General features: G+C 44.1%; 1 protein-coding gene across 18 annotated transcripts in view; it reads right to left on the bottom strand.

Annotated features, from left to right (window-relative positions):
• LOC137539170 (uncharacterized) overlaps window positions 1-23024 on the bottom strand; it is an 892710-nt gene that overhangs the window by 430785 nt on the left and 438901 nt on the right. For 17 of the 18 annotated variants that reach the window (XR_011024946.1, XR_011024947.1, XR_011024948.1 and 14 more), the window contains one exon: window positions 7138-7268. Coding sequence is in view for 4 of the 18 variants with exons in the window: in XM_068261677.1 (XP_068117778.1) it covers window positions 7138-7268 (131 nt within the window). In the remaining 14 variants the exon portion in view is untranslated. Of the gene's footprint in view, window positions 1-5253; window positions 5326-7137; window positions 7269-23024 lie in introns of those variants that run through there. The other variant, XM_068261678.1, reaches the window with a different exon arrangement.

Genomic DNA, 23024 nt, shown 5'->3' with positions numbered 1-23024 from the left:
CCCGTGAAACGTGTTGCCCACAGTATAACTGCTTGTATATAATAAAGACTCCTTATTCCCTTACATGTGAATCTTCATTTAGAGGTAAGATACCTCATTTTTTAATATATTCATATACATATATGTCCCATCCATCACTAAATATATATTAGGCACCTCCCCACCCTTCCCCGTTTACCTTTCAGAATAGGTCATTTCTGTCGGGCCACGCTAAAAGATGGACGGGAACTTCTCTGTGATCTTTGTTACCCTTCAAGTCATGGAGAGTAGACCAAAGACCATACACCATGCATTCCTTATTATTTGCTGCTTATATTGTTAGTTAATATGCAAACAGCATTCTTAGGAATTCTCCTTTAAGAATCTCTCCATTCCCCGCCAATAATCCAACGCTCAGATTACAAGCCCGTGTCGGTGTTAAGACTAATACCTCTCCTTTTTTTTTTTTCAAGGAGGTTTTCCATCACCGGAACCTTTCTTCCCTTGCCTTATGCACCAGCAAACATACTGATGCAATTTAAAGGTCATGTTCTTTTCAAACTGACAAGCCCCTCCGAAATTCTGACGAGAGTCCTTCCAAGGCCCGCACCACTTCCAATGAAACGGAATTAAAGTTAAGCATCAGTTGGTGTTAGCTCGATCATGTGAACTGATTAGAAGCCGTAACCATGGAGAAGGGTGATTCTGAGTGTGACGGACAACCTTTCACGCCTTGCGAGACGTCGTTCCTGACATGAATAAGGCAACTAACTAAGAGAACGGGAAACGAGGATGGGTCAAAGGTGTAATCATCTCGGGGAGACAAGAACGGGTCAACTTCAACGAAGCAATAGAATTTCAAATTTAAATATGTTAAATATAACATATACACATTTTTTTTTTTTTTTTTTTTTTACAAATGTCATGGAACCATACATTGAACCATCAAAGCTTCTATCCATTTCCTTACGTTTCAAATAAAATAGGTAATAGTGGTTTGGTTCTTGTTTTTTTCTTTGGGGAGGGGGGGGAAGGGGGTTGAGGGCAAACATTTTTTGGATCTCTCCAATGACAGATGACTGCCAGCTCCCCTAGTCCTGTATCTTTTTAAAGCAGGTAATCAGATTAAGCAATCACTATAGTTCTTGAGCCACACTTTATCCTCTAAAACTAGAGATATGCAATAGAATGTAAACTTTATCCAAATTGAATGCAGTTTGGAATTGGGCCAATCAAATGGGCCTCCTGTTGATCTTTATCCCTCAACTTCAGGCTGCATGCAATTTGCAATAAAATTAGCATGCGAGCCAGAACTATTAGCATCTCATGGACCATCTCTAGTGACCCAGTGACCCTGTGAGTAATATAAACAAGGGTAGTTATGTTCATCCAGCTGGGACTCACAATAAGGGGCACCATGTGCCGAGTGAGTGATCAACTGACACTTCTAAGATGGAAAACCTCAACGCTCGTGAATTGGTCTAGTACAGATACAGAATTGCTGCAGTCCACTTTGGAAGCTAAAACCCTTCATTCTTGCAACCTAATTGTTATTGCTTGCTGTGAGTGCATGTTTTGAGTTCAGAGGGTTAATGATCACGTGCCTCTGAGTATTACTGTACATGGGTACCAATGCTAAATGATTACCTCTCCCTCTTAACTGCAACACAGAGAAGCATGGAAGCATATCTTCCAAGCATTTAAAGTGATCCTGAACAGAGCCCCGTAACCTGCAAGGTCCATTGGCGTCCTCTGGGTCCCCTCCGTTCTCTCTCTGACAGCTCCGTTAGCTGCATGACTTGGTGGGAAGTTTTTTTAAGAACCGCGCATGTACAGAACGCTCACAGCGTCATACGCATGATCAAGCTGGGCACAGTTGCGCATAACTTATGGCCAAGTCACTGAGCTGCCTATGGGAGAACAGAGGGAGCCCAGAGAACACTGAGGAACCTTGCGGGCTACAGGGGGGCTGGAGAAAGTTAAGGTTCAGCATTGCATTTTTAGGTCTCTTCAGGTCACTTTAAGAGTGAGGATTGGGCGATCTTTACAATTAGAGATGAGCATGGATGTTCACCAAAGTCTTTTATGCCTTACTCAAAATTCTCACTAAAAAAGAATGGATTTTTCCTAAACTTTATGTAAAGGATAAGTTTGTTAAGAATTTGTGTATTCATACTGTTTGTATCACGCTGATACGTGAAGAGTTAACATAACTAGTAAAAATTTTCAGCAGAAGTGAGTAAGCGTAGTCAGGTTCAGGCCGTAGTCATACACAAAGACAGAGGTATCGAACTACAAGGTAGCTAGGCAATAATCGTAGTCAATAAGCAATCAGGGTCATACACAAGTCAGATGTCAGTCATATTGTAAGGAAGATCAATAGTGTAGTCAGGGCCAGGCCGAGTCAACACGGAAATCAGATGGCAGTAAAGCAGAAGGACTAGGCAAAGGCGAGGTCAAGAGGCAGGCAGGAGGTCGGTACACAGAAAATATACAATATAATGTTACTAATATAATATAATATTACAATAAGATAACTACAATATGATATTACAAAATATAAACTACAAAATAACAAGACTGACTAACTAGAGTACATATGTAATGTCAGGCTTGGCAAGTTATCAGTTTACAGCTCAGCTCCTATGCCCTAATCTATCCCCACCTTCTTCACCCTATGTGGCGTGTCCCCACTTGAACGGGAGGTGAGGAAACAACACCTGCCCGACTTCGGTTACACCCAGGCCTTGTAGGTGCAAGGTATAGGAGCTGAACGTAGAGTGAACTATGTAACTCACCAGAACCTAACAGGAGATAAGCAGAGTCCAGTAACAATCCGAGGTCATACACGTACAATCAGAAGTATGGAGGTACACAAGGAGCATGCGAAATCAAGGTCAGGTAATCCTAGGTCAGTTCGGGCAGAGATCAGAGAGTAGTCAGGGATCAGGCAGAAGGTCGGTTCAGGCGGCAGGCAAAGCGTAGTCAGATTCCAGGCAGAGGTCGGTTCACAGGTAATCAATAAGCAGTATATCACACCCAGCAAAAGCACACAGCCAAAGCTATCACGGGCAATCACAGGAAGCACTCAGCAGGTTTAAATACTTCATGCAACCAATCAGTGGTCGACCACATGCACACAGCAGCCAATCACATGCAGGCAATAATCCTGTTTAAGTGTCAGCTGAAGAGGTTAGCTGACACAGGTAGCAATACATGTTAGTTGGTTAACTACTCAGCTGACTAACAACCTCCTGGCTGTATATTAGCTATAGCATACTGGTTAAAGGCATCGCCTCTGGCGTGAGAGACCAGGGTTCAATTCCGGCCAGGGACAGGATTCATATTTTAGATTTATTAAATAACCCCTGTCAGCTGACTAAACTGTCAGCTGACACTACCTCTGTCGTCGCCTCAGACCATACTGTGGCCGAGAGCCGCCCACCAGTATGCGCAGAGCGATCCCCAGTGCATGCATCACCAGCGGAGGATGGCCGTTGACATGCGGAACTGGAGGACCCGACGCAACTCTCGTCAGGAGCGGTCGCATTGCGGGAACCTCCAGGTGAATTCCTAACAACATATATATTGTGCAGCTACACACTACATCAATGTAGCTCAAATTGCTCACTAGCTAGGCCAAGAACCAGCGAACTGATTAGTATCAATGCCACCGAGCAAGTGAATACTCTGGCCTTAAATACCCAAGAGGCAGAGCAAAAGCCCAGCCCCCAGAATTGAAAGCACTTCCTGCAATAAGGTGTCAGCTGGTGATGACATCAAAGCTGACACCCCATCAGACACGCCTCCTCAGCCTATAAAGGCAGCTCTGAGCAGCGCGCGTCCTGCCAGAAACAACACGCCGACCCACATCTACAGGGGAGCCGGGGATGCCTTTGACCAAAGAAGAAGAAGAAGCTTCCTCCAGCTGCTCCAAACTATCAGAGCAGCCTGCAGAGACCACACCAGGTATGTTTGTTACAGTTTGTCTTAAATGCATTGGCAAATGTGTTTTCTCATGCCAATATATTTTCATAAATATTTTAATTTGTGTGAAAATTGGTACAATTATGTTGCAAAGAAAATGGACCCATACTTGCTCTTTACTAGAACTACCCACTCACATTGCATTACCTGTACTTTGCTTTCAATGGCCATGCGTCCACAAATAATTCCGGGTGCGGCGTCTGCCGCATTTGGCGAATAAAGTTGATTCTGATTCTGATTCTACTTCACAACTCTGACTTTCTTTTCAGTATAGACCTTACAGAAAGATGGCATCCCCCACCATACAAAGATTTTCTCGAAATCATGGAAGGACCACTTTTACAATTTATTTTCCAGGTACCCAACACTTTAAAAACAACACCTTAAAAATCTTAAAAAGTCATCTAACCAGAGAAAGAGCAAAAGCTCATTGGAATGTTCTGCAAGGGATCTTCTGACTTGCTCCAACCGAACACAAGCTATCACTAAGTCCAGCTTAGGCAGCTCAATACACAAAAACATGTATCCCATTTCTGATTGTCAAAACTATTCTTATAGAAACATTAGACTCCTGAAAATGCATAACAGCGTCATGATCAGCAGAACCTTTAAGTTAATAAATTGTCCTTTTATCCTTCAGATGTTTTGGGGTGCTGACTTTCTTTGACTTTGATGCTTCAATTTTGGTCCTAGTATAGTTTTGAAAAGAAGGTGTTCTTTGTTAAATTGTCACGGGTATGTCAACGACGTGTCTATGATTTTGACAAATAAATATTTCAAATTAGGCCAAATGGTTAGTGGGGATAAGAAGGTCTATTGAGGGAGGACTATTCTGCTTTTTTGGATAGATATTGTTTCTTTTTCAACTTTGAGTTTGGGGCAAGCATTACATGATGTTGGAAATGCAAACTCAAGAAACTATGTAGGCCACCCAATGAATAAAATATGGCTTGATCGTAATGCGTTGCAGCTGTCTGTGTTGGGATTTGATCAGTGAAGTGTTAGAACATCACAGATGAGCTTTGTAACCTCAACAATGCAGTACAGAAATGGTCTTGGGTTTTCTGAATTTTTTATTCTCATCATGCAAAAATGAGTCATAACCCACCTCTTTGTACCAGCCAACAGTTTGGCTGATTGATGAAGGTCACAGAGGCGCCCCACGATTAAAACACTATGCTTAAAATATATTAAAAAAATGTATAAAAAAGGGGGGTGCTGGATGATACACCTCCCCCAAAAAAGACAAATCGCACTGATTCACATAAGGAAACAGCTTTAATCTTACTCCACAACAAATACTTGCAACGCATTTCACGGGTCTAACGCCCGCTTCCTCAGGCACGTAAAAAGGAGTAACTGAAATAAAAACAGAAGCAAAAACCAAAATGAACATTCAAAATGAAAAATAATAAAAAATGAGAAGTGAAAATGAAATAAAAATATATAAACGAATAATAATAATAATAAAAATACACATATCATGCATACATCCACATTCTAAACAGGATAATTCATTTCCATAGATAAAAGTGCAGTTACAATGATCTTAGTGGGGTGTTTATCCCCATATTATTTTGTTCAGATGGCATCTGTTCTCCATATCAGATGCCATCTAATAGTTTTATGAGCTTATGGGTAAAGCAGAAAAGTTCTTGCACAAGATGCTTGCAGAAGCCGGGAGCAGCTGATCTTGTGTACACTTGGTACATGCTCTCAAAAGAATATAAATTGCACAATGTGTGAGGCACGTACCTTTGTATGCATTTTTATTAGCAGCCAGGCATGAGATACAGTGGTTACAGCACTGAGTCATGCCAGGAGCCTCTGTGTGACTCAGACCCTATGCTGTTATATACTCACCACTTTCCATTGCCTGATGAAGCTGGATTAAACCTGTGAAACGCGTTGCAACATTGTATTCGGAGTATGTCAATACATTTGTGTTTTTGAATCTGACAGTCTATGTGTCTGCTTTAAGAAGGTAAGTTCACCACTGCCTCCTGAGCATTTTTAAATTTTTTAGTGACTTTTATCCTGCTGGCACCTCTGTTCGCTGTATACCATACAAGTGTCCACCCCGGGTGGAGGAGTGTTTTACCTCTTTCTTTCTTCTGATCTACAGAGAGCGACTTCTTAAAAGAGAACCCGAGGTGGGTTTGAAGAATATTATCTGCATACAGAGGATGATCTGCCTATACAGCCCAGCCTCTGTTGCTATCCCAACCCCCCCTAAGGTCCCCCTGCACTCTGCAATCCCTCATAAATCACAGCCACGCTGCTGACAAACAGCTTGTCAGAGCTGGCTGTGTTTATCTCTATAGTGCCAGTCTGCTGCTCTCCCCGCCTCCTGCAGAACTCCAGTCCCCGCCTGCATCCCTTCCCTCCCTGCTAATTGGAGGGAAGGGACGGGGGCAGGGACCGGAGCTATGCAGGAGGCGGGGGAGCAGCTGAGACTGACACTACAGATGTAAACACAGCCTCATAGCATGGCTGTGATGTATGAGGGATTGCAGAGTGCAGAGGGACCTTAGTGGGGTTTGGGATAGCAACAGAGGCTGGGCTGTATAGGCAGATCCAGCCTCTGTATGCAGATAACATTCTTTAAACACACCTCGGGTTCTCTTTAACCCTGAGTACAGACAGGTCTAATCTCCCCATCTGCATTTACAGTGGTTGCCTTGGAGGTAACCCTGGTTTGTGAGTATAATTTATTACTCTACATTTACCATCCCATACCAGTACATACTACACTATATTGGGCTATCGGTGTCCCTTCCTTCTTTTATACTGTATCTCCTTATAGCAGGGATGAAGTGCAGATAAGCCTGGCAGCTGTTTCGCAGGAAGGCCGACTTCATCAGAGGCTAAATAATTGGCCTCTGACGAAGAGGGCTTTCCCCAAGGCCGGATTTCATGCAAAAAGTTTACAGGACTACTCAGGCACTAGCGTTTTTAGGTCTGTATGGATGGGTGCAGAGCAGCAGGAAAGCCCAGCATCAATGTGGACTTAAATGCTGAACAGTTAAAATACAAAGGTTGTACTTTGCATTGAAAAACTAAATTGGACTTCTTGTTTTAGAAATCTAGCCACTACAACCTAGTCCCTCCCCAAACACACACACACCAAACACATACACACAGGAATAACAAACAATCGTTACATTGTACCTCGTCTTCAGGCTGTAGATGGTTCAAGCCCTGATCCGCACAGCAGCAAGCTTCTTTGTGGCTATGTAAACCCCTATGATAGCACAACGGTGGTGCAAAGTTCAATAGGTCATCATGTCTCTGTTTGGGAGCTGAACAGACAGTAGCCATGTTAGCACAATAGAAAATATTTTTAAACTTCAAACCTAGATTTAATTAATAATATAGGACTTCAAAAATATTAAAAGTTATATTTAAGATTAGTTCTACAGACACAAATTATTAATCTCACAACGTAATTTACACTTCAGGTTTGCAACATCATCCTGCTATTCAGACAGCAAGTAGGCTGGGCACAGAGGAAATCTCTCTAAGAAGGTAGCCACCTATTGCACCGACAGTCTGTAGTGGAGGAAGAGGCCGATGTCTAAGCCATACTAGTTAAGGAGCTTATAAAAATGAAATTGAGCATTACACATTTATTTGAAAACATATAAGTCTAGAGTGGGACTTTAAACTTATGCTCCTAAAGCAAACTTGAACTGAAGCTAGGGTGAAAAATCACATACCGTATATTCCGGCATATAAAACGACCCCCCAACTTTTCCAGTTAAAATATAGAGTTTGAGATATACTCGCCGTATAAGACTACCCCTCTTCCAACGCACACCAAAAAAAAAAAAAAACATCATATACCGATGCTGTGTATAAACAGATATGTATGATGCTGTACTGTATGTGGTACCCAGTATATAACACTATATAGGCGATTGGCTGTTTGGATTGGCCAACTCTCCCTAAGTGGATTGCTCAGCTCCAGAGTCGGGACAAGGTCCTCCAGCACCCAAGGCTGAGACACCAAAGTGCGCCCCTCCATCCCTCCCACCCCAGCCGTCACACACTGATTGCTCTTAGACTAAGAGGCCCCTCCTCCATCCCTCCCACCCCAGCCGTCACACACTGATTGCTATTACACTAAGAGGCATCCCAGGGCCCCCAACACCTTAATCTCTAGTTATCTGGCTTGCAGTCACTGCCATGTATCCCCTTTTCTTATTTCTCTCTGCTTCAAACACAATAGGGGAATGATAGCGAGTTGTGCGCCCCCTCCTACACTGCACCCTGAGGCTGGAGCCTCTCTCGCCTCTGCCTCGGCCCGGCCCGGCCCTGCTCAGCTCTCCTTGTCTACCTGTTTATCAGAGCAGTATGGAAGAATAGATCGCGCTGTGCCCATAAGACACGCCGCTTTCACCCTTCTGGCCCGCCCTTGTATCCTATTTAACTCCTTCTCTGCCTCTCAGATCTCACAGATGTGCACCTGCGCCGCTTCACTACAGTCCTCAGCAGTAAGATCTGAGAGGCAGTAACAGGAGGGCGTATCACCCGGCATCAATGACACCTGGCATATAAGACGACCCCTGACTTTTCAGATGATTTTCAAGGGTTAAAAAATAGTCTTATACGCCAGAATATACTGTACTTACCTTAGGAGAGGAAATCCTCTGCATCCTCCAGAGCCTTGCCATGCTGCCCTGGACCCTCTAGCAGATCAGGGCCACACTCCTCTTCTGGCACGACCGTGGCTTTACAGCGGCTCCAGCATGGAGCTGCCAATGTATGAGCGGCTCTGGCTTACTGCATAGCCGCGGCTGTACACCTGCAGGCTCAGTATGGCATTGGCGACGCTCATGCTTGAAGAGGGTCCCGATAAGATTACCGATGATGAACCCTTGGTCGTAATCTTTGGTGGGTTCACGAGCAGCAATAGGGGCTGTGGAGGACACCATGGGCAACCTCTAAAGATTTCAGAGACTTCCCTCCTATTAGGTAGGTATGCAATTTTTGACTCAAGCTTTGGCTCGGGTACATTATATACAGTAGATAGATTTAGACTAGTATTAAAGTACAACCAAGGTAACATGTGACATGATGAGATATACATATGTATGTACAGTGCCAAGCACACAAATAACTATGCTGTGTTCCTTTTTTTTCTTTGCCTGAAAGAGGTAAACATCAGGAATGCAAGTGGCAGTTTCTGTCCTGGTGGGACTGGGTCAGATTATAGCATAACCCTCACTGATAAGTAATTACAGCCAAAAAACACTTTCCTGTCAGTAAATGGCTTTTGAGAGCAGGAAATAGATAACAAGGGTCAATAATTCATAGATTTGAGCTCGGGCATACTTCAATGAAGGTGTCATTGAGCAGAGACAATTAAACAGTAATCACTTAAAAACTAGATTTAAATATAAAATAATACTGTGGGATAGCTTAAAAAAAATCATTTTTAGGAGGAGGAGGATAGATACAATTGTTTTTCTCATCACTTTATTTTCACCTCTGATGTCCTTTATACAATGGTGTTTCCCCATCATTCCCATTACTAGTTGAACGACAAGGGGAAGGTGAAAATACAGACATGGAGGAGACCTCCACATCGACGTTAGACATTGTTGTGTGATTGATCTTGCGTGGGGTGGAAGCTGTGCAGCATCTTTAGGCCACCTTATGCGCATCATATAGAATATTTTCTTTGGAAAATGATTATGCAAAAGCTCTGTAACGCCAGTCTGGCGTCTTTTGACACCAACTGCCAGTAGGGTAAATATAGCCTTAGGGTCAAAGCGAAAGCTTAGGCTTGGATGCAGGCTTGAAGACTTGCAATTTCAGGCAACTGACCACCAGTAGACAGTCTTTCAGATCTTTATAGTTTTTAATTCCTTGTGAAGCACCAGAAACCGTGTGAAGCCCCTTTTATGGGGCCCGCTTGATGTGCACCATTTGATGAACGCACACTTTGGGCAAAAGCAGATCTCCCGATGTTTTGAACACCCCTAATGGACCCACAAGAGACAAGGAGATTTTATTTACATGTTCCTTGTCATGGCACTCATTAGCAGAATTTTCTATGGAAAACCTTCCAAGAACATATTTCTTATGACAGTTTTTCTCTTTGTGGAGCCTGGAAGGAAAAAAAAAGTGATTTTCCTTTAAGCGTAATCTCCAAACTGGCCTTGTATTCCAAAAAGGCTAGACTGGAAATGTCCAACGTGCATTCCTCGAGGGTTAAGGAAGAGGCTCCTCCAGAATTTATTGGCCTAAACTAGTTTTTTTATCTGCCAAGAAGACAGGAGACTGCGTTTGAACTATGTTGTTTATCAGCCTGACATGGGAATCCTTCATCAGAACTTAAATCAATCCAATTTCATACATTTTAAGGCTATATTAATTTTTGCGGTGTTCTTTGAAGTGAGCTGTCACGGGAAGTGAAATAGAGATCAACTTAAGTAATTATCCCAATGAGCTGCGTTAATACATCTCTCTCTTTATGATGTAAAGAGCGGAGATGTGTTCAACAGACCTAAAATAGAATTTGCTTAACACTCAGGAATTCGGCATGTTACAGATCTCATGATATGAGTGTCACCAGCAATGAGGAGGTTGTGTATCTATGGACTGGAACATAGAGTATTGCCAGCTGAATGATTGTAGTGCTACGGAACCGAGGACTTGCTATTCTAGAACACAAATGCAGGAAAAGTATTTTTAGCTTTGGATAATTGTGAAAAGGGCTTTGAACCTCTTTAAGGTTTTTATTGCTGTCTGTATCCTTATTCAGGAAAATATGCTTATATTACTGTCTTTTGTTCCGCAGAGGAGATGTACACCCCTCCCACCCCCCCCCCCCCCCCTCCTTTATGTTCTTTGCTTCCAAAAGGACCTCCAGGTCTCATTTTATACATTCTGTGATAATCTAGGTTTAGCGTTCTGAGAATTGTCATGGCTGATTATTGATCTGAGGAAGAGGGCAAGAGCCCACAAAACGCATCGGCATTGTTTAATAAACATTTTCTTAAATTTTCCTAGTGTCCTTCCTTGGAGGTAAGACCCACCCCTTTTACTTTTATTTGGTTTTAACAGTTTTATTTACATCGGGAGCCCCTTTCCTCTTATGTTTGTCCATTCCCATTTGGGAGGGTTATTGGTACCCAGTGACAGCAGGCATCCAAAACTTTCCTTAGAGAGCAACCGCATCTGACAGATTGAGGATCACCCGAGTGCAGAGCCGAATCATCCACAAGGCAATTCTAGGCAGTAGCCTAGGGCCTGGAGAGAGTCTAGGGGCCCGGTGGATGCCTGCCCCCACTAAATCATACTAAAAGAAAGCCAGGTGACCATCAGCGGGGGGGGGGGCAAAAGACCCTGACTGACGCAACTGAACCAGTTACTGGGGCTGATTGCTGCTGAACTGAGGCATGCGGAAACCTGGGAGGACAGCAAGGGACTCAAGACGTGCTTATGGGGCTGGAGAAAGCCCCGGGTAAGTAAAAAAATCTTTGTTAATTGACGTCTCTGGTTTCTTTTAAGCCAACAAAAAATGGAATGTGTTATATTTCCTATTTTGCTCATTTAAAGAGACACTGAAGCAAAAATAAAAAATATGGTATAAGGATTTGTATGTGTAGTACAGCTAAGAAATAAAACATTAGGAGCAGAGACATACGTCTTAATATTGTTTCCAGTACAGGAAGAGTTAAGAAACTCCAGTTATCTATGCAAAAGAGCCATTAAGCTCCACGACTTTCAAAGTCACAGAGAGCTCTGTCTTCTGAAGCTTGTTATCTCAACTGTCAGTCATTGTATCTTCTTTTTCTCTGCAGAAGACGGTTCAAAAGTTCACTGGCCTGCTCTGTAAAATCATTTAGAGTGCTGAGTAGTGTGTAAACTGCAAATATTAAAGAATGATACATTGTTATAAAAAAAACTGTATAACTGAAAATAAAAATATGAGAATATTTATTTTGCTACTAACGTTCTAGTAATTATCCGTACCACACATATAATTCATCATATATTTTTTTCAACTTCAGTGTCTCTTTAAAGAAAAAATAAATAAAGTTCAAACAATTTAAAGAAAAACATAAATTCCAATGAATAGTCCCTTTAAAAAATATTTACAATGCGAAAAATAATATAGAACGGTATGTATCTATTATTATTCCAAGTGAGATTTTGTGGTTATAATAAGGATTATCGCTGCGCCCCAGAAAAATATTAATCATGTAAAATGAAGCTTTATTTAAAAAATAAAGGCTTGAATAACAAGAATGTTTTATTAAAATAAAATAAAAAACTGTTTCAATGAAAGGGATTATATGTGTGAACAAAGTACAGCAGCCTATTAATATTCCCCGATCCCCGCTTCCAATTTTCACTTCATTCTATAAACAGACACAGCCTATAATCAACTTGTAACCAAACTTTTTATTCAATACTGTAAGTGACATTATATAAAAATAAATTAAAGGTTCGAGTGCATATCAGTGATTTCTCCCGAAGCCCTTGACAAAGTCTGTCAAAAAGAAATTATATATTTACTTCCGTCAAAACGCCGTAACGCTTGCGAGTTCTCCGGTGGAGGCGCTCAAAAATTGCACGAGAGGTATCATTAAACATTTTAATTAAATGATGCCTTTCTCTAGAGAGAAATAATAAGGGTGGGTGTTTGGAAAGACTAAAAAAAAGCTACTGTGAGAAGAGCTTAAAGCCAATGGGTACCGGATTAAAAAAGAAAAAGTCAGATACTCACCTAAGGAGAGGGAAGGCTCGGTCCTAATGAGCCTTCCTCTCTCCTCTCCCCAGGAGGCCGCAATAGCAGCATAGGGGGCGATATACAGGCTGGGAACGCGAAGAATCACTCGCGTTCCCATGCCTGTCGGCCGGTGACGGACAAACCGGAAGTGTTCGCCGGCGGGTGCAGAGGCATCGGAGCGGAGCTGCGAGGGCACCGATCGTCTGCAGGGGGCTGAGGGAAGCCCCAGGTGAGTTAATCTTTTTTTTGTTGCCTTTAGGTTCACTTTAAAGTGAATGGGAACCGCATTTAAAAAAATGAGATAGATACTTACCCAAGGAGAGGGAAGGCTGTGGGTCCTATAAAGCCTTCCGGCTCCTTTACTGGTCCATTCGTTCCAGTGCTGGCTCGCCCGGTAGCAGCAGTATGTGACTAAATTAGTCAAATACTGCTTTACCCAGCCGAAGGAGGCTTCAGAAGTCTTCAGGGAGCCCGAGTGCTCCTGAAGGGCGGCACTGTACTGCGCCTGCGCAAGCATGCTCACACCTTTTTTTTTCTTTTTTAAATGCAGTTCCCATTCACTTTAACTTCCTAAAGCAAACCTGAACTGAAAAGGTCAATTTTATTTTAACATAAATAATTGGTTGAGTTCCTAAATATTAAAGGTCATAAGGTGCCCACTAACAATTCAACTTCCAATCGACCTTCCAATTGATCACAGATTGGATCAGATTTGATACTGTTGATCAGTGGTATAACAACAGCCCCAATGACCCCCCGCCATCATGGGAGGCCCTGGAACTGGGGGGAGGTCCTGCAAAGTTGCAGCAGAGCGGAGAATTATATATTGCCTGCTTCCGGCGATACAAGTCTTTTTAACTTCCTGCCGGCGTGCAGCCAGCCAATCACCAGACGGCTTCCTTTCCTGTTACATGACATGGGACTGAAGCCACATGGTAATTGGCTGGCAGCATGGCACTTGCAAAATGAACATGAAGTAAAGAGGGTCCTGTATCCCGACAGGAGCAGGTAATGTATAATCCTCCGCTGCCACTTTGCACTATGTACAGTACCCGGCTTCCTAGCTCCTGGCCCACTGCCTCTCCCCATGATGGAAGTTTGGGGGGGGGGGGGGGGGGGGCACAGATCTCAAAAGGTTTGCCCAACCCAATGAAGTTATGCTCCTGCTGTTGTTGGTGCCAATCAACAGTGAACGATCAGATCATAGATAGAATAATTCTTGTATAGATGGACATTATACGCTTATACTAATTTATAATATAATTTCAAGATCTTTTCAGATTTTTTACCCACTATTCCTAGTTTCTGATCTTTGGTATTTAGTTAAATACCATTTGAAATAACTATCCTGTTGTTTGCTTCTACATTTCATATGCTATGTTCTGATATTCTGATATTGGGTTGCATGCTCTATTTGATTTTTAGATTGTTTTAAATTTGGAGTTTATACGTATGTTTTGCTTGAGTTCTGAGCCCTCTGTATTTGATGATTTTGGACACTTTATTTGGCCTGAGGAAGTGGGCAGAGAGCCACGAAACGTGTTGCCTATGCTTATTAAAAATTAATTATATTTATATATATATAAGTTTGTCATTAATGAAGTAAGCCAACTCCCCCATTTTCTCTTTTATTTATTTTTAACTTCGTGTTATACATTCATGTGCACCTCTTTCCCCCTTTGAGATTGTTTCCCTCCTTGTGAGGGCTGAGTCTGGTCACCACGTGCCTCATGCCACATGTTGGGACCTCACTGCTGTTTCTCAAGAGTGTGACCATCCCCGCCCTCTCTGGGTACCTGAGTGGAGTAGAGTTTGTGTCACTCCACTCCACCTACTTCCAGTGGTTGATTGCTCCCTATGCCACCTCCCTTTGTGAGTATTCATTTGGCCTAATTTTCATTTTGATATACTTTGTGATGTACTGCACCATTTGTCTCTGTCATTTCCTCTTAGGGTGCATTGCTCACCCTTCTATAGAGTTAATTTGAGACTCACTTTTAAGACATTTTTAAAACTATGTAGATGCATGATTCAAAACCAAGGTTCACAATTATTTGGGGTGAAAATCTATTGTGTAGACAAATGTCCTTCAACACACCGGCCGCCTTTCCTTTAGAGATGGGCTAAGTTGGGAAATGCTCAGTCAATCACTATAGTAGATCCTACAGCTGTTTACAGTGACATGCCTCCTACTCCTGTCCACTCACTTCCACATCCTGTCTGTTCCCTTCTACATCCTGTCTGCTTTCTTCTACAATCCGTGCTCCCTTGTACATCCTGCCATCTCTACATAGGACAATACAGGACGCTTTACAGAGAGCCGAGCAATGTGTCTTTACAAGAAAAGCATTAAGATGAAATAGTAGCAGTTTTTGCCCACCGCTTATTATCACCTGGCTTTTTTTTTATAAAAAATTGCTGGGGGCTGTTCTAGGACAGGAAGTCTCCAAATTATAACAACAACAAGCCATTGGATGCCGCCTTTCAGAAGCCAAACAGGCACTTTCAATGTATTCATTGAAAACACTACACATGTGCAATGTACAAAACATGGAACGTTGATAATAAATCAATACAAATTTAATATCATATGTATGAAAATGGGAGGCAGGACTTGGGCTATAATTGTGCTGAAAATATCTTAAAATAGGGACATAATGGCCTTGATTCATAAAGCATTACAACGTGAGGTAATGCAGAAAACAGCTGACTTTACCAAGCACTTAGGCCGTTACTGCATGGAAAGCTGAAATAACGTGCAGTGAGGTTAATTACTGTGTGTAAATTACTTGTGTGGTAAACAACTCAACACGTCAGTAAATTTCAATTCATAAAGACTAGAACATGTGGTAAAGCCCAGAAACATTACCGGCAGCTCTGGTACGTCAAAAATAGTGCGGAGACTGCGGAGCCGTGACTCACAGAAGGGGGGGGGGATTACCTATATGACTGACAGGAGCAGAGAGCCAATAGAAACAGCCTCTGTCTCCTGTAAGTCTTTGCGATACGATCCGAAACCTTCTTGGGAGGGTCAAGCTTTTCTACCCCCCAGGCAGTGGAGAAGAGAGAACGGACAAAAATAAGATTCCACTGCAGCGGTTCGGACATTAAACCCTTTAGGTTCCTATTTGAAGATGTGGAGGAGCTAGTGGGGAAATCACCTAAGCATGGCATGTATAATGTCTCCTGGAATTTAATCTTAAGGTGGCCACTAACGATCCAATTTCTAGTGAAAAATCGTTCGAGCGATCAGATAATTCTGATCCGAAGTAAAATCGTTTACACCATCAACGAACCAAACTTTGCTTCTTATCTATCGCAACAGACAAGAAAATCCAAATTTTCATTTGACGAAAATTCAATTGGTCGACTTTTTTTGTAATTGTTTGTAATAGATTGTGCCCACCAATGGAGATTATTTACAACCAATCGGATCAGAATTTCTGATCGCTCAAATGATTTTTCGCTAGAAATTGGACCGTTAGTGGCCACCTTAAGATGTGGCAATGAAATAAAATGTTAAGAAAGACTAATGGACAGATTCAGAGTGAGCAGAGGCAGTATAACAAACTAACGATTATGAAATTATTCCCGTGGTCAGCGCACAGGATGCGCGCTGACACAGCGGAAATCCTCCACAAGCGTATAATCTGAGAGAACCCAGCTGTGGTGCAATGCACCTGTAGAGGGGAATTCCTGCCGGCAGATGGAGCTGTGGAGAACAGAGGAACAACCCCTCTGTACTGCCACAGACGCCAGATAGGAATTGTACGTGGGGAGCAATGCAGGGCAAGATAGCCCTTAAAGAGAGAGAGCACAGAGACAGAATATATGTATGTCTACCAATCTAGTCGCCGCCCGGCGACGGTCGACACACAACAGCGAAAACCAAAGTGTGAACGCAATCGCAAGAGTGGCGATTGCCAACAGTGACACAAGACAGAGTAAAGGTTCAAACACAGGAGCCGAGCGAAAGGCATAGCATATCATACAATGAGAATGACAACGAAAATAACAAACGCAATACCTAAACGCGGTCACTGCGCGTTAGGCGCAACAGCGACAAGAGCGTTTACGACACGGTCTCCGCACCATAAGCGCAACAGAGACAAGCACGCCACCCTGACTAACGAATAAACACAAATGAACAAATAACAGGAACGCTTGCTAAACGGCTGCCTTACCGCAGACAACCGTTTGCTCCAGACAGACAGATGAATGGAAAACAGGAATAGGTCAGATAAGATCCACCGCTCTTCCGCCAAAGTGAGTGCGATCCAGGTTCAGGGACAGGACAGGAAAGATCCACTGCTCTTTCCCACCAGAGCAAGTGTGAACCAAGTAGAGAAACGGAACTAGCAGGATCCACTGCTCTTTTCCACCAGAGCAAGTGTGATCCAAGTGCAGAAACAGAGCTAGCAGGATCCACTGCTCTTTTCCACCAGAGCAAGTGTGATCCAAGTACAGAAACAGAGCTAGCAGGATTCACTGCTCTTTTCCACCAGGGCAAGTGGGATCCAAGTACAGAAACAGAGCTAGCAGGATCCACTGCTCTTTTCCACCAGAGCAAGTGTGATCCAAGTACAGAAACAGAGTTAGCAGGATCCACTGCTCTTTTCCACCAAAACAAGTGTGATCCAAGTACAGAAACAGAGCTAGCAGGATCCACTGCTCTTTTCCACCAGAGCAAGTGTGATCCAAGTACAGAAGCAGAGCTAGCAGGATCCACTGCTCTTTTCCACCAGAGCAAGTGTGATCAAAGTACAGGAATAGGCCTAGCAGGATCCACTGCTCTTTCCGCCAGAGCGAGTGCGATCCACACGGCAAGACAGACAGAAGGAGTAACCAGTATCTACCGCGGCTACGGTAAAACTCCAAGACATAGACTAGAGAGATCCACTGCCACTAACGCTAGGGCAAGTGCGATCCAGGTTATGGACCAAACGATTCACCATCGCCAAGCGCTGACGACAGTGCAATCGCAAGGACAAGACAAGACAGAACAGGCAATACAGATAATACAAACTGACTACACTAGAGGGATGCCTAGTGCAGTCCCCAGGAATACTCTAAGATAATCTTAGCAAACAATAGCAAGGCTGACACTCTAGGAGTGTTTAAAGGGATACTGTAGGGGGGGGGGTCAGGGGAAAATGAGTTGAACTTACCCAGGGCTTCTAACAGTCCCCCGCAGACATCCTGTGTTGGCGCAGCCACTCACCGATGCTCCGGCCCCGCCTCTGGTTCACTTCTGGAATTTCAGACTTTAAAGTCAGAAAACCACTGCGCCTGCGTTGCCGTGTCCTCTATCCCGCTGATGTCACCAAGAGCGCACAGCGCAGGCCCAGTATGGTCTGTGTCTGCGCAGTACACTCCTGGTGACAGCGGGAGTGAGGACACAGCAATGCAGGCGCAGTGGTTTTCTGACTTTAAAGTCGGAAATTCCAGAAGTGAACCGGAGGCGGGGCCGGAGCATCGGTGAGTGGCTGCGCCAACACAGGATGTCTGCGGGGGACCATTAGAAGCCCCGGGTAAGTTCAACTCATTTTCCCCCGACCCCCCTACAGTATCCCTTTAAGCAGTAACAAACCATCATGACCAGCAAAGGATTGTGAGATCACATGGTATTTATACTGCAAGCCTTCAACAGGAGATAGACAGCATCTTTAGGAATCCAAGGTTGGGATCAAATCTGGTTATACGACACAATCTTAATGTGGAAGAACGGACTGCTTTACGAGAATTATGTGACAATGATATGATCACGATTAAACAAGCGGACAAAGGAGGAGCAGTGGTAATCATGGACACAACATATTACAGAGAGGAAGTATATCGGTTACTAGCAAACTCTACTACTTATTGCAAATTAACCAGTGATCCCACCAGAGAGTATATGAGACAGGTTTCAAATCATTGAACAGATTAAACCTGGTAGGAGAGGAGGGGATAGGATGCGTAGATTACTATATCGTGAAGCTTATTGGACAACAACAATGAGTGCTGATATAGTAGAGCTACGCTGTATATCTGCATGTGCTGTATGATAGTATTAGCTTGATTTCCTGGCACATGCATTTGCTTATTTGACCACTAGATGTCCCACTGTTGAGCCACTATGTTTCTATGACAATCGCTTTATTTGGATTCTTGCCCAGACGGTGGGGCGGAAGGCGTGCGAGTGTGGGACGTGCGTACCATAACACGCATGAGGCGCACCATAACACGCATGAGGCGCATGACTCCCTTCATGCGCATGTCATATCCGAGCTATGGGCGTCCCTTTGGGCCGCCGAGGGAGCATCCTGTCTCCCATCAGGTCCGCTCCAGTGGGGGTGTGCCCTGATGGATGTGTCATCACGGGAGCTCTTCCTATAGGTCGGCGGTGCACTGTTCTGACACCTGTTGCGCCTCCCCGCCCTGCCGCCTGGCAAGTTCAACATCTTGTGCGCATGCTGTATACGCATGTCATAGTTCCCCATCAGGTCCGCTTGAGCGAGACAGTAGGGGATAGGTCGCCACAGGCGACACCCACAGCGTGATTGGACAAGTCCAATGGTGTGTTATATATAAAGAGGTGAATGTATGAGACTTGTTAGACACTGACAGGAACTTGAGAAAGGAGGATTATCCTCCGAAACGTCGTTTTGTATGTCAAGATGTCTTGTCAATAAATTTTAAAGAGCAAGTTATACTGGATGGTGCCGGTCTTCATCTTTCCTTTAATAAATAATGCAACATTTGTCTCTGTACACACCCTATCATTCCTTTACTGATAAAGCAAATAGTAAGTAGCAGCATGAGCTAGCAGTGCTGAGATCTCATTGTAAACCACAGCAGTGTCTTGCCAGTATCTTAACCACTTTACCCCCAGCAGTATGGATTTCTCCGTCCCTTTTTCCACCGTTACCACCAAGGGAGGGAGAAATCTGTACCTGACGCCGCTCCCGCTGCTGTCCACGCTCCCGCTCGCTCGTCCGCGCGCCCCCACGCTCGTGCATGCCGCCACCCGCTCGGAGATCAATGAACGGGAAAAACCTTTTCCGTTCGTTGATCTAAGCCCCCCGCAATGATCAGCTGCTTCTACGAGAAGCAGCGCGATCATTGTGAAAAAAAAAGTTGCCCAGCCTCCCTGAACTTCCTGCAAGCGTACTTCCTGTACGCTTGCAGGTCGCATAAACAAAACCTCACTGTGGCCATCTTGTGGCCAAATAGTAAATAGTAAATTAGTTAAACATTAAAAATTAACTCATTACCTCCCACACTCCCCAATTTATTTTTTTTGTAATTAAAAAAAAAAATACAATAAAAAAAAAATACATAGTTACCTCAGGGACTAAACTTTTTAAATATTTATGTCAAGAGGGTATAACACTGTTACTTTATAAACTATGGACTTGTAATTAGGGATGGACGCAAAACTGAAAAAAATGCACCTTTATTTCCAAATAGAATATTGGCGCCAAACATTGTGATAGGGACATAATTTAAACGGTTTTATAACCGGGACATATGGGCAAATACATTTCATGGGTTTTAATTACAGTACCATGCATTATTTAAAAACTATAAAGGCCGAAAACTGAAAAATAATTTTTTTCCCACATTTTTTCCTATTTTCCCATTAAAACACATTTAGAATAAAAATAATTCTTGGTATAATGTCCCACCTAAAGAAAGCCTAATTGGTGGCGAAAAAAATATAGTTCATTTCATTGCGATGAGTAATACCGTATTTTTCGGACCATAAGACGCTCCGGACCATAAGACGCACCTAGGTTTTGTGGACAAAAATCAGGGAATTTTTTTTATTATATATATATATATATATATATATATATATATATATATATATATACATACTGGTGTGTCCATGGCACAGGGGCATCTTATGGTCCTTTTTACCCCAATCGCCCCAAATTATTATGGTTCCCTTTTACCTTTTGGGTCCCCCTTGTGCCTTTTGTGTCACTCCTTGTCCTCCTCAGTCCTTCCAATGTCTGTCCTATGCCTCCCATGTCCTTCCTGCGTTCATTCTGTGCCCCCTTTTTCTGTTCTGTGTCCCCCTCTCTGTCCTGTGGCCTTATGCTGCACCTCCCATGGTCCCCTTTAGATGCCTGCCGGCCAGTCAGGTCCTCACTCACCGCACCAATGCACCAGCGTATCACTCGCTTTAAAGGTAGTCTCCACGTGGCCTCCAATTCCATATTCTTTCTTTAGATGCCAGCCAATCATTTAAGGGCACTGTCAATCATGGCCGCAGCAGCGGCCCGACATGCTGACCCCTGCTGTCCCACTTCCTCCTGGCCTGATGCTTCCGTGTACAGCGGCGTCCATGCGTGCGTTCCACGAAGTCTCATCTGTCAGAGTGCTGCCTCGCTCGTCTTGAAATGCCCATTTTGAGTAACTGGCAGTCTTGGTCAGACACGCTGACCCATATGCTGTCCCCCGCACCAGCGAGTTCGATCGCTGTTCCTCCCGGCTTCTGCCTCCATATGTTCCTATCAGGCGCCGCCAGCCAATCAGGAGGGGGCCGATGGTCTTGAGGGCGGGAGCAGGCTCTGCCGTTCTGGCCAATCACTGCACTTGCTGAGATCAGCGAGTGCAGTGATTGGCCAGAACGGCAGAGCCTGCTCCCGCCCTCAAGACCATCGGCCCCCTCCTGATTGGCTGGCGGCGCCTGATAGGAACATATGGAGGCAGAAGCCGGGAGGAACAGCGATCGAACTCGCTGGTGCGGGGGACAGCATATGGGTCAGCGTGTCTGACCAAGACTGCCAGTTACTCAAAATGGGCATTTCAAGACGAGCGAGGCAGCACTCTGACAGATGAGACTTCGTGGAACGCACGCATGGACGCCGCTGTACACGGAAGCATCAGGCCAGGAGGAAGTGGGACAGCAGGGGTCAGCATGTCGGGCCGCTACTGCGGCCATGATTGACAGTGCCCTCAAATGATTGGCTGGCATCTAAAGAAAGAATATGGAATTGGAGGCCACGTGGAGACTACCTTTAAAGCGAGTGACACACGCTGACGACCGATGTTTGTGTGGGCCCGCTGGTTCAAATTGTTACATTCGGACCATAAGACGCACACACTTTTTCCCCCCACTTTTGAGGGAGAAAAAGTGCGTCTTATGGTCCGGAAAATACGGTAATAAAGTTATAGACGAATGAATGGAAGGAGCGCTGAAAGGTGAAAATTGCTCTGGTGCTCAAGGGGTAAAACCCTGGTTAATACACAGCTAAAATCAGTAATGGAATTATATAGATCAAAGCCTCTTTTTAGGACATTTCAAAGACTATCTCTAGATTAACAAAGCAATGACACTGCTGTTGGTAGTATCAACAGGATTACTTTAGACTGCGGTGTAGTAAAGCAACCACAAGATGTCCCTGTCTGTAAAATGATGCAATGATCTCTATGGTATTGTGATTTCCTGTATTCATATTCTGTGTTTCTCTCTGTTCTAAGTAAGCTGCATTACCTGATGATGGTGTATGTTTTATAGCTGTGTGGTTTTCTTCAGTAAAAGCATTCTAACTTGTTATACTGGGTGCCTATCTGTGTGTACAGACCACTCTGCTCTATCAACCGCACTGTTCTACAGGACTTCTCACCCTATGGAACTTACTCTCCCCCCTCCCCCCGACTCATCCCTTTCTTCAACACCTTCAAACAAGCCCTCAAAACACACCTCTTTAAAATGGCCTACCCCGCATCTACCACACTTTAACTATCTCAGCCTAACACCTTGTCCGCAGCCCTACCTTATGTACCCTTCCCCCTCCCCTTTAGATTGTGAGCCTTTGGCAGGGTCTCCCCGTTAGTGTGTCTTTCTTGATCTTGCAAATCCAGCTATGACACTCTTCCCATGGACTAACTCAGACTTAAATTGCTTCGTCTCTGTAAAATTACATGATCATGCATCTTATCAGGGCTGTATCTTGGGCAGTGCGGGCAGGGCGACCGCCCTGGGCGCAGACCGGCAAGTAGAAGAAGGGGGCGCAGGCAGAAGGACATAACCGCTACGGAGCTGGTGGCACGCGGTGCAGCCAAATGAAAGAAGAAGATTACCAGCTTGATAACCTTCCTTGACTCCTCCTGGGCAGGACGCTAGCCAGGCGGAGTGAAGGAAGGTGATTGCGCTGGTGTTCTTCTTTCTTCTTTCATTTGGCTGCACCGCATGCCATCAGCTCCCTAATGGTTATGACCTTGTGCCTGCGTCCCCTTCTTCTACTTGCCGGTCTGCATCAGACGTCAAGTCATCATCACGTCACCACCGCGTGATGACACCTAATGTCCTGTAGCG

This window comes from Hyperolius riggenbachi, chromosome 11 (genome assembly GCF_040937935.1).
Source record: "Hyperolius riggenbachi isolate aHypRig1 chromosome 11, aHypRig1.pri, whole genome shotgun sequence".
NCBI classification, from domain to species: domain Eukaryota; kingdom Metazoa; phylum Chordata; class Amphibia; order Anura; family Hyperoliidae; genus Hyperolius; species Hyperolius riggenbachi.
The sequence above is the reverse complement of the archived record's forward strand: the minus strand, read 5'-3'. Positions and strand labels throughout refer to the sequence as shown.